Genomic DNA, 12,304 nt, shown 5'->3' with positions numbered 1-12,304 from the left:
TAGGCCTGTAGACTTAATAACTGTCTGGGTGCAATTGTAGGCCTGTAGACTAAATAACTGTCTGGGTGCTGAGGTTGAATAGTAGGCCTGTAGACTTAATAACTGTCTGGATGCTGATGTTGAATAGTAGGCCTGTAGACTTAATAACTGTCTGGATGCTGATGTTGAATAGTAGGCCTGTAGACTTAATAACTGTCTGGATGTGGTGCTTGGTTCCAGGCCCTCTCCTCTTCTCTCTATACACTAAGCCACTCAGCTCCGTCATATCCTCACATGGTCTCTCCTGTCTTTGCTATGAGGTTGACACTCAACTACTTTTCTCCTTCCCCCCTTCTGACAGCCAGGTGGGCGACACCCATCTCTGCTTGCCTGGCAGTTATCCCAGCTTGGATGTCGACCCACCACCTCAAGCTCAAACTCGACAAGACAGAGCTGCTCTCCCTCCCGGGGAAGGCCTGCCTGCTCAAAGTCCTCATGTCACCTCGCTCCTCTACACACTCCACCGGCGTTCTGTCGAATCTCACATCCACTACAAGACCATGGTGCTTCCCTAATGAACAGCAAGAGGGACTGCCCCTCCTTACCGAAAGCACCTGAAACCCTACCTCTTCAAAGAGTATCTGGCTGTCACCTACTGGCGGGGCGAGTTCAGACCATCTCTCAGGCCCTTTATCACTCAGGCCCCCCTAGCAGTATAGATATGCGCCTGAGAGATAATGTATGTTGCAGAGGTTCCCAATTACATTCAACTGTGGGACGATTTTTCCTTGGGCAGATGGAATCAGGGGGACCAGAACAGAGTTATAAATAATGTGTACATTGCAAATTGTCTGCGATAATCCAAAAACAGAATAATTTTTAAACCTTTCTTATAGTGAGATATGATCACATATGCCTATCTATTTATTCCTGGGAATAGGCCTATTTGGGAACAGATTAAAATCACCTTGAGTCGATTTCCTGGTGATTTTACAGTGTTTTATGTCCAACAACGAAACTTATAGATTTATGTATTGATTTTTGCTCAGAAAATAAAACCCTCGGGCCGCCTGCTGGGGAACCATGCTCTATTCAGGCTACAAGCTCTGAAGCGAAATGTTCCCGCATCAGGCTGCGTGCACATCAGCCTGTTGAAAGAAACTCATGCAGAGATTCTATAATTCTGATGATATGAAGAGAGAGGGTCTGATGCACGCACTGTCACCGAAGACTGGAAAATAAAATATATATCGGGCGAGCGAGCGAGGGTCCAGGCGTGCGTGCACCGGTCTTGCCTACCGCAAGGCTACGTTGCGAAACAATAAAATAGCTGGGGGATGCACCGAGACAGCACGAATACAGCGGTAGCATGACGCGGGACTGAATCGATGTATTTCCCCGAGAAAAACCAGTCAAGACATTGGGTCGGCTATCATTTGAGTGTAAAGGTCGTCGAATAGCCTAGGTAATTTAATATCGAGAAGATGAGTGTAAACCAGACTGGGTATGATGATGTTTCTAGAGTGGATGGTGGAACTGTGACGGGCGGCCTCAACGTTAGTGGTGCCCCGAAGCTGCAACAGTGTGCTCAGCCTCCCGCTAATCGACCCAGGGATGCCCGGCACCAGCAACATAGCAGCCGGCAGCACCAGCACAGCGGTGTACCTGTCAAACCGCCTTATTCCGGACGGTCCGAACCCGCGGACGTTGTGAAGCGCGCCATCGACTTCAAGATGCAAGGCACACAGTGTTACAAGGATAAGAAGTACCGGGAGGCGATTGGCAAGTACCACCGTGCTTTATTAGAGATGAAGGGGTTGTGCCGGGTGCTGGGAGACCCTGATGCCAGCTCTAAGTCTCCTTCCTCGGTGCTGCCTACCATGACCAAGCCAGACAGCCTGACAGACGAGCAGAAAGGTGCCATGGAGATCGCTGAGCTGGAGTGTTACAACAGTCTGGCAGGTACATGATTATCACTACATTATTGAAAAGAAACAGGGCACTTATTATAGGCTGCAGACTTGATGGTTTATTAATGCTTTACATCATCATCATCATTACCATCACCACCACCATCATCATCATCACCACCACCATCATCCTCACCACCACAACCATCCTCCTCACCACCATCATCCTCACCACCACCATCATCCTCACCACCACAACCATCCTCCTCACCACCATCATCCTCACCACCACCATCATCCTCACCACCACAACCATCCTCCTCACCATCATCCTCACCACCATCCTCCTCACCACCATCACTACCATCACCACCATCATCCTCACCACCATCACTACCATCACCACCATCATCCTCACCACCATCACCATCATCACCACAACCACCATCCTCCTCACCACCATCACTACCATCACCACCACCATCACTACCATCACCACCACCATCACCACAACCATCCTCCTCACCACCATCACTACCATCACCACCATCATCCTCACCACCATCACCATCATCACCACAACCACCATCCTCCTCACCACCATCACTACCATCACCACCACCATCACTACCATCACCACCACCACAACCATCATCCTCACCACCATCACTACCATCACCACCATCATCCTCACCACCATCACCATCATCACCACAACCACCATCCTCCTCACCACCATCACTACCATCACCACCACCATCACTACCATCACCACCACCATCACCACAACCATCCTCCTCACCACCATCACTACCATCACCACCACCATCACCACAACCATCCTCCTCACCACCATCACTACCATCACCACCATCATCCTCACCACCACCATCACCACAACCATCCTCCTCACCACCATCACTACCATCATCACCACCACCACCATCATCACCACCATCACCACCACCATCATCACCACCATCATCCTCACCACCATCATCACCACCACCATCATCATCACCATCATCACCACCACCATCATCATCACCACCATCATCATCACCACCATCATCATCATCATCATCACCACCACCATAATCACCACCATCATCATCATCACCACCACCATCATCATCACCACCACCATCATCATCATCACCACCACCATCATCATCACCACCATCATCATCATCACCACCACCACCACCATCATCATCATCATCATCATCACCACCACCATCATCATCACCACCACCATCACCACCACCATCATCATCATCACCACCACCATCCTCACCACCATCATCATCACCACCACCACCATCATCCTCACCACCATCATCATCATCATCATCACCACCATCATCATCATCACCATCATCACCACCACCATAATCACCACCACCACCATCATCATCATCATCATCATCATCATCATCATCATTACCACCACCACCATCATCATCATCATAATCATCACCACCACCATCATCACCATCACCATCACCACCATTCTCATCACCACCACCACCATCCTCATCATCATCATCATCACCACCATCATCATCATCACCACCACCACCATCATCACCCCCACCATCATCATCATCATCACCACCCCCACCATCATCATCACCACCACCATCATCATCACCACCACCATCATCATCACCCCCACCATCATCATCATCACCCCCACCATCATCATCACCACCCCCACCATCATCATCATCACCCCCACCACCACCATCATCACCCCCACCATCATCATCATCACCACCACCATCATCATCACCACCACCATCATCACCACCACCATCATCATCATCACCACCACCTGCTTAGAATTGTATTAAGCCTGCTGTCAAGTTTAGGCATGAGATTGACATTTACATTCATACTGTCTGTAGCCATTTAGACTGAATTCCTGTATGACCGAATTCAAATGAACTGTCTCAAAATTCTTGTTTTGATAATTCCCGTGTTTCTCACCTCCCAGCGTGCCTGTTGCAGATGGAGCTGGTCAACTATGAGCGTGTGAAGGAGTATTGTCTGAAGGTGCTGCGTAAGGAAGGGGACCACTTCAAGGCTTTGTACCGCTCTGGAGTGGCCTACTATCACCTAGGAGACTTCCACAAGGCCCTTCACTATCTCAAGGAGTCCCACAAACAGCAGCCAGCAGGTGAGGATGAGGCCTTTTTCTCAATTCCACTTCTGACTACTCGCTGCCCCTCCTCCATTACATTTGAGCTTTTTCAAAAGGAGGCGAGGAGAGGGTTTTTGAGGAATTAAACAACTCCAATTGAGATTCTACCTGTGCACATTTCATATATCATTCAATTTGATCAATCTCACTCGATTCTGAAGCAAGTTCTGTGTCGGGATTTTAAAAAGCTTCTTTCTTTACAAAGGGATATTTGAGACATACTTTAGAGGTAATCAAGAATTATAATGTAATAATAATGTCATATATAGATATAATATACACTGAAGAAAAATATAAACGCAACATGCAACATTTTCATAGATTTTACTGAGTTACAGTTCATATAAGGAAATCAGTCAATTGAAATAATGGATGGATTCCACATGACTGGGAATACAGATATGCATCTGTTGGTCACAGATACCTTGTAAAAAAAGGTAGGGGAGTGGATCAGAAAACCAGTCAGTATCTGGTGTGACCACCATTTGCCTCATGCAGTGTGACACTGCATCTCCTTCACACAGAGTTGATCAGGCTGTTGATTGTGGCCTGTAGAATGTTGTCCCACTCCTCTTCAATTTGTGTGCAAAATTGCTGGATATTGGCGGGAACTGTAACGCTCTGTCGTACACGTCAATCCAGAGCATCCTAAACATGATCAGTAGGTGACATGTCTGGTGAGTATGCAGGCCATCAGAAAACTGGGACATTTTCAGCTTCTAGGAATTGTGTACAGATCCTTTTGACACGGGGCCGTGTATTATCATGCTGAAACATGAGGTGATGGCGGCGGTTGAATGGCACGACATCAGGATCTCGTCACGGTATCTCTCTGCATTCAAATTGCCATTGATAAAATGCAATTGTGTTTGTTGTCCGTAGTTTATGCCTGCCCATACCATAACCCCACCACCACAATGGGGCACTCTGTTCACAACATTGACGTCAGCAAACCGCTCGCCCACACGATGCAATCTGCCATGTAAAGTTGAAACCGGGATTCATCCGTGAAGAGTACACTTCTCCAGCGTGCCAGTGGCCATCGAAGTTGAGCATTTGCCCATTGAAGTCGGTTACGACATGGAACTTCAGTCAGATCAAGATCCTGGCGAGGACGATGAGCACACAGACGAGCTTCCCTGTGACGGTTTTTGACAGTTTGTGCAAAATTTATTCGGTTGTGCAAACCCACAGTTTCATCAGCTGTCCGGGGGGCTGGTTTCAGACGATCCCGCAGATGAAGAAGCCGAATGTGGAGGTCCTGGGCTGGCGTGGTTACACGTGGTCTGCGGGTTGTGAGGCCTGTTGGACATACTGTCAAATTCTCTAAAAATTACATTGAAGGCGGCTTATGGTAGAGAAATTACCATTAATTTCTCTGGTAACAACTCTGGGGGCCATTCCTGAGGTCATCATGCCAATTGCACGCTCCCGCAAAACTTGAGACATCTCTGGCATTGTGTTGTGTGACAAAACTGAATAAAACTGTGTAATGATCATGTTGTTTAATCAGCTTCTTGATTTGCCACACCTGTCAGGTGGATTGATTATCTTGGCAAAGGAGAAATGCTCACTAACAGGGATGTAAACAAATTTGTGCACAAAATGTGATAGAAATAAGCTTTTTGTGGGTATGGAACATTTCTGGGATCTTTTATTTCAGCTCATGAAAGCTTTCACACTGTGTATGTCAGGTTTACATCCTTTACGTTGGAAATATGAAGAACGATTAAACTATTTTTGTTAAGATATGAATGTGATTTGAGTTTTCTAATGAGATCATAGTTTTCATGTCCGTTGCACATTAACTAAGCCACTCCCCCCGAATGAGGTCATAAGAGCGTGTCAGTGTGATGGAACCACCTTTTTCGACCAGAGGACTCGCTAAGAATTAACACACAGACATTGAAGCGTAAGCTAAACGTTACAAATGGTTGAAAGTCTAAGACAAGAAAGCGTGCAGCTGTGGCTACACGTGGAAATGGTTAGAAACTCTAACTCTCAACAGAGTGAGAATAGTTAGAGAATGTATCAACGATAAATGTCCCTTTCTCTATTGTTCTCTTTCCCCACCCCTTCTCCATTGTGTAACAAGCCGCCATATCTTGTCAGTCCACTAGGGACTTTTGTCTCATGTAAGTGTGTATTCTGTGTTATTAGTTAGTAAATAAATAATTAAGTATATTTTGTGTAGAACTGAATAATAAGAAAAGGCGGAGTCTGTGACGTTCAGAATGAGACTGATATGAGGTAATGATTAATAAATTACTTATCAATATATAACTAATATATCTTTAGAGTTTAATTCGGAAGATGGTTACTCGTGAGTTAATTTGTTACATGATTAGTTAGTAATTAGTTGATTAGATAAATAACAGTCATCAGATTAATTAAAGTAAAGTTATGACATTAAATTAATTTGACAGTGACTCCAAGTTTACCTGGTTGTCAGGAATTCCAATTTGGATGGAAATCACACGTTTCCCGGTTCAACAGAAAATAATAAAGAACAGATTTTGATAAAGCTCTTTTCTGTCTTTGTCTTTCCAGACACCAATGTTCTCCGTTACATCCAGCTGACTGAGATGAAGATCCGTCGTTCTGCCCAGAGGGAGAAGAAAGAAACCACATAAACAACCAACTAAATCACTTTCTGTTTTAATAACTCACTCACTTCTCACTTCACGTAAAAAGTGTGCTTTCTTCATGTGCCACCCAGATCTAGTACACCACAAGTCTTGGGCCGAGATTCAATCCGAAACCGCGCTTGACATTTTTGGGGTAATTTCCAATTGAGCCGACATCTGCAGTGCTCACCTTGAATGCAATATCTGTAAATGTGGTAACATTACCTTTTAAAAGCTGCATTGTCCAAGCGTGCCTGGATTGAATCCCAACCTTGGTGTTTTAAAAGATATTTACAGATATGCTTTAGCCTTGCACAGCCACTTTTATCCATCTTCTTATTCTTCCTGACAATTATGTAATTCATACCAATGGGCGTATTTTACTACTATACACAAAACGACTATATGTCATATAGAGATACAGTTCATACAACTGAAATGGTGCAGCAGCCGTTCGGTGATGGTCAACATCTCCAAAGTTTATGTCTATGACTAAGTTGGTCAACACGGAGTCAGATGGATAATGCGCATCACTGCCAGTCCAAAACATTGCACAAAGTGTAAATAAGGCCAACAACACTTCTGATGGTGACAGAGTAACAGAAAACACTGAATGAAGCATTTGGCTGTAAGTGACTGTACTGTGACTGGATAAGTTAGGCTAGCACCTGCCCTCCCTCCTGCACACAAGATGTGTTTCTAACACCTGGGGCCCCGTTTATACCTGGTTCTACCATGTGTCCAGATCTTGTCCACATTCCGATGTTGCCCACATTTTTAGACAAGTGTAGACAATTAAAATACCATTGATATTGTGATTAGATTTTCTCCGGAGGTAGTCCGGATCGTGTCTACACTTGACACTTACATGCGACTTCTGCTATCAGAATACAAAGCTCGGATTTACAAGACGGGTCTAGACGCACAAAAGTGGCTTTGTGGTCTGATTCAGATCAGACTGACCACTTCAGGATTGTATTCAGATCAGACTGACCACTTCAGGATGGTGTTCAGATCAGACTGACTACTTCAGGATGGTGTTCAGATCAGACTGACTACTTCAGGATGGTGTTCAGATCAGACTGACTACTTCAGGATGGTGTTCAGATCAGACTGACCACTTCAGGATAGTGTTCAGATCAGACTGACCACTTCAGGATTGTGTTCAGATCAGACTGACCACTTCAGGGGATTTCTCAGTGTGGACGTAATCAGGCTACAGTGGGAGACGTCATCAGCACTCCTCCCACAAGTCTCCAGAAAACATGTGTTTTGGGACCGAGAGGTTTTCCTTTTCATTAAAACTTCAGAGGAAATTAGTTTTTAGCGTGTGAGGAACGTGTTTGCTGTCTTCATAAATGCTAGCCAGCATTTAGGGGGGCGAGAGTCATACGAACCCTTTTGGAATCCCTTTTAGCGTTGCTTGTGAGATTCCTGGCTAGCTACATAGGTTAGCGGGCTAGTTAGCTACAGTAGTTAGCTACTGACATCAGTTGTTGTGTTATTATCATATTTAGCCTATTCCACCGTTTGGAGAATTTGAATATGGCGCAAGAAAAGGGAATCTGGACACACTATGGACACGGTAGACACATTTAAATGTAGAGGTGTAGACGCATGACGCTTTCGGAATTCCGTGATCAGAACTCAGTGATCAGAATTCCGTGATCAGAACTCTGTGATCAGAACTCAGTGATCAGAATAATAAAGCTGCATGAACTGTCAAGTCTAGACGTGGCCTCAGACAGGCATTGTGTCCGGATATCATACAAATGTAGATGTACCTGGATTTTTAAAAATGTGTTTTTTAATTTTGACCTCTTTTTCTCTGACAATTGGTAGTTATAGTCTTTTCCCATCGCTGCTACTCCTGTACGGACTCGGGAGAGGCGAAGGTCGAGAGCAGTGCGTCCTCCGAAACACAACCCTGCCAAGCCACACTGTCCCACTTAACCCGGAAGCCAGCCGCACCAATGTGTTGGAGGAAACACCGTACACCTGGTGACCGTGTCAGTGTGCACTGCGCCCGGCCCGCCACAGGACTCGCTAGTGCGCGATGGGACAAGGACAACCCGGACGACGCTGGGCCAATTGTGCACCTACCCGGGTCTGTAGTGACACCTTAGACCACTGTGCCACTCGGGAACCCCGAGGTATAAACGAAGCTAAGGAATCACTTTTTCCCCAACCTCGCACTGTTAGAAACCGAGCTAACACTTGTTGTAGTTTTTATATTTATAGATTATTTAGATTTTAAAATCTTTGGCAAGTCACGTTAATACATGGGTCTTACCGTTACCTATAATAGATATATAAAGACTATATTTATAGATTGAATTTAACCGTGTTTACGTTGTACGGGCACATATTTGCTCATTGTCATGACACTTAAAAAAAAGAAGCATGTCACAAAATATGAAAAAAGGCTTACTTTATAAAAGACAATGCTTTCTGTATTTGTTTTAATTGAATAATAGCAAAGCTAATTGTGCTTTTGTTGTTGTGAATGAACGCAGGGAAATTCATTCTACAAGAGTATCTTTAAGAAAACACCAACTGTAATTTCCTTTTATGAAGGACTTATATTCTCGATTACAGTCATTGTTTTTGTATTTCACATGCTTTAGTACCACCAATTAGGCTCTAAAACTATTAAAAGCACATGCCAACCAATCACATTTCGGAAGAAATTAATACCTCTTCACTTTGATACCCTGATGCGCCAAACCCAGCGAGCTTTGACATTTCTACGTTATGTAGGCTGCGCATCAGCCGCCTTCCTTCCCGACCGGAGGCCTTATATCGTGACATAACCACGATGCAACACAATCGTGGCGAAAATTCCCATTAACTCCTCATGTCTAGTTTTTAACCCAGCCTTAGTTGAACGAGCGGATGTTCGGCGTAATCAACGGACTTCCCTACTGATGGGCCCTTCGTTAACACCATGGGTCTCTCTAAAGAGAGGTTGCAAAAATAAATAAAACATAAAAAACATAGAATTCTCAAATGACTTCAATCGTTCAACAGAACACATTCAAATAGAAACGTTTTCTGTTATGGTAATATCTCTTACTGAGTCTATTAACTGAACGAGAGGAGAAGAGAATAGCATAGATGAGTGAGAGGATGACTCCACACATACCTTCTCCTCTTGGTAGTTGTCATGGTGAGACAGATTATAATGAGACTGCCTTGTCATTGAACTGCCTGGTTATTGAACTGCCTTGTCATTGAACTGCCTGGTTATTGAACTGCCTGGTTATTGAACTGCCTGGTCATTGAACTGCCTGGTTATTGAACTGCCTGGTTATTGAACTGCCTGGTTATTGAACTGCATGGTTATTGAACTGCCTGGTTATTGAACTGCCTGGTCATTGAACTGCATGGTTATTGAACTGCCTGGTTATTGAACTACCTGGTTATTGAACTGCCTGGTTATTGAACTGCCAGGTTATTGAACTGCCTGGTTATTGAACTGCATGGTTATTGAACTGCCTGGTTATTGAACTGCCTGGTTTAGCAGTGTCTGAAATGGTGCCATATGCCAAAAGTGCACTACTTTTGACCAGGACCCATAGGGAATAGGGTGCCATTAGGGACGCACGAGGTGGCACACTGCAACAAGGTTAGGTAGGAAGTCACCAAATGGATCAGAACCAGTCTATCTGAAGTCACTAGAACCCGTCTATCTGAAGGCACTAGATGGAACAGAACTAGTCTATCTGAAGTCACTAGAACCCGTCTATCTGAAGTCACTAGAACCCGTCTATCTGAAGGCACTAGAACCCGTCTATCTGAGGTCACTAGATGGAACAGAACCAGTCTATCTGAAGTCACTAGAACCAGTCTATGGTTCTCCAGTGGAAAGTTAGTCTAGGGTTCTCCAGTGGATAGTCAGCCTAGGGTTCTCCGGTGGATAGTCAGTCTAGGGTTCTCCGGTGGATAGTAAGTCTAGGGTTCTCCAGTGGATAGTCAGTCTAGGGTTCTCCAGTGGGTAGTCAGTCTAGGGTTATCCAGTGGATAGTTAGTCTAGGGTTCTCCAGTGGATAGTTAGTCTAGGGTTCTCCAGTGGGTAGTCAGTCTAGGGTTCTCCCGTGGATAGTCAGTCTAGGGTTCTCCCGTGGATAGTCAGTCTAGGGTTCTCCAGTGGGTAGTCAGTCTAGGGTTCTCCAGTGGATAGTCAGTCTAGGGTTCTGCAGTGAATAGTCAGTCTCAACTCAATAGCATAATATTCCCATTTCAAAAACAGATTTCCCATGTCATTATGGACTATGGTATTAGTTTCAGGATACAGTACAGTAGCATGATATACTACAGTACCCATAATGCTCTGTAAATACAGCCTACACCTTGTAGATGTGTAAAGGATATAATACACCTCATAGATCAGGGCTCTCCAACCCTGTTCCTGGAGAGATACCTACTGTAGGTTGACATCTATCTAGTCCAGGGCTCTCCAACCCTGTCCCTGGAGAGATACCTACTGTAGGTTGACATCTATCTAGTCCAGGGCTCTCCAACCCTGTCCCTGGAGAGATACCTACTGTAGGTTGACATCGATCTAGTCCAGGGCTCTCCAACCCTGTTCCTGGAAAGATACCTACTGTAGGTTGACATCTATCTAGTCCAGGGCTCTCCAACCCTGTTCCTGGAGAGATACCTACTGTAGGTTTATATTGATCTAGTCCAGGGCTCTCCAACCCTGTTCCTGGAGAGATACCTACTTTAGGTTTACATCTATCTAGTCCAGGGCTCTCCAACCCTGTTCCTGGAGAGACCCACCTGTAGGTTTACATCTACAGTTGAAGTCGGAAGTTTACATACACCTTAGCCAAATACATTTAAAACTCAGTTTTTCACAATTCCTTACTTTTAATCCTAGTAAAAATTCCCTGTCTTAGGACCACCACTTTATTTAAAGAATGTGAAATGTCAGAATAATAGTAGAGAGAATGATTTATTTCAGATTTTATTTCTTTCATCACATTCCCAGTGGGTCAGTATTGTACATACACTCAATTGGTATTTGGTAGCATTGCCTTTAAATGGTTTAACTTGGGTCAAATGTTTCAGGTAGCCTTCCACAAGCTTCACACAATAAGTTGGGTGAATTTTGTCCCATTCCTCCTGACAGAGATGGTGTAACTGAGTCAGGTTTATAGGCCTCCTTGCTCGCACACGCTTTTTCAGTTATGTCCACAAATGTTCTATAGGATTGAGGTCAGGGCTTTGTGATGGCCACTCCAATACCTTGACTGTATTGTCCTTAAGCCATTTTGCCACAACTTTGGAAGTATGCTTGGGATCATTGTCCATTTGGAAGACCCATTTGCGACCAAGCTTTAACTTCCTGACTGATGTCTTGATGTTTTTTCAATATATCCAAATTATTTTCCTCCTCACGAAGCCATGTATTTTGTGAAGTGCACCAGTCCCTCCTGCTGCAAAGCACCCCCACAACATGTTGCCGCCACCCCCACAACATGTTGCCGCCACCCCCACAACATGTTGCCGCCACCCCCACAACATGTTGCCGCCACCCCACAACATGTTGCCGCCACCCCCACAACATGTTGCCG

At 44.8% G+C, this 12,304-nt stretch overlaps 1 protein-coding gene across 1 annotated transcript; it reads left to right on the top strand.

The window, feature by feature from the left end:
* The first annotated feature begins 348 nt into the window (after nucleotides 1-348).
* Nucleotides 349-8,665, top strand: LOC112262160 (tetratricopeptide repeat protein 9A). Its single transcript, XM_024437877.2, has 3 exons — nucleotides 349-1,941; nucleotides 3,889-4,071; nucleotides 6,646-8,665. The coding sequence occupies exons 1-3, from the start codon at nucleotides 1,464-1,466 to the stop codon at nucleotides 6,726-6,728; spliced, it is 744 nt and encodes a 247-aa protein (XP_024293645.1). The 5' UTR covers nucleotides 349-1,463; the 3' UTR covers nucleotides 6,729-8,665.
* The last annotated feature ends 3,639 nt before the right edge of the window (nucleotides 8,666-12,304 follow it).

This window comes from Oncorhynchus tshawytscha, linkage group LG11 (genome assembly GCF_018296145.1).
Source record: "Oncorhynchus tshawytscha isolate Ot180627B linkage group LG11, Otsh_v2.0, whole genome shotgun sequence".
Lineage (NCBI taxonomy): Eukaryota > Metazoa > Chordata > Actinopteri > Salmoniformes > Salmonidae > Oncorhynchus > Oncorhynchus tshawytscha.
Note: the sequence above shows the minus strand (reverse complement) of the source record. Positions and strands in the feature narration are given on the sequence as shown.

Bases quoted from the DNA above. Each gene is read 5' to 3' on its own strand.
- LOC112262160 (XM_024437877.2), top strand. From the start codon at position 1,464: ATGAGTGTAAACCAGACTGGGTATGATGATGTTTCTAGAGTGGATGGT. The intron at 1,942-3,888 runs GTACATGATTAT...CTCACCTCCCAG, and splicing joins GTGTTACAACAGTCTGGCAG to CGTGCCTGTTGCAGATGGAG. The intron at 4,072-6,645 runs GTGAGGATGAGG...TTGTCTTTCCAG, and splicing joins CCACAAACAGCAGCCAGCAG to ACACCAATGTTCTCCGTTAC.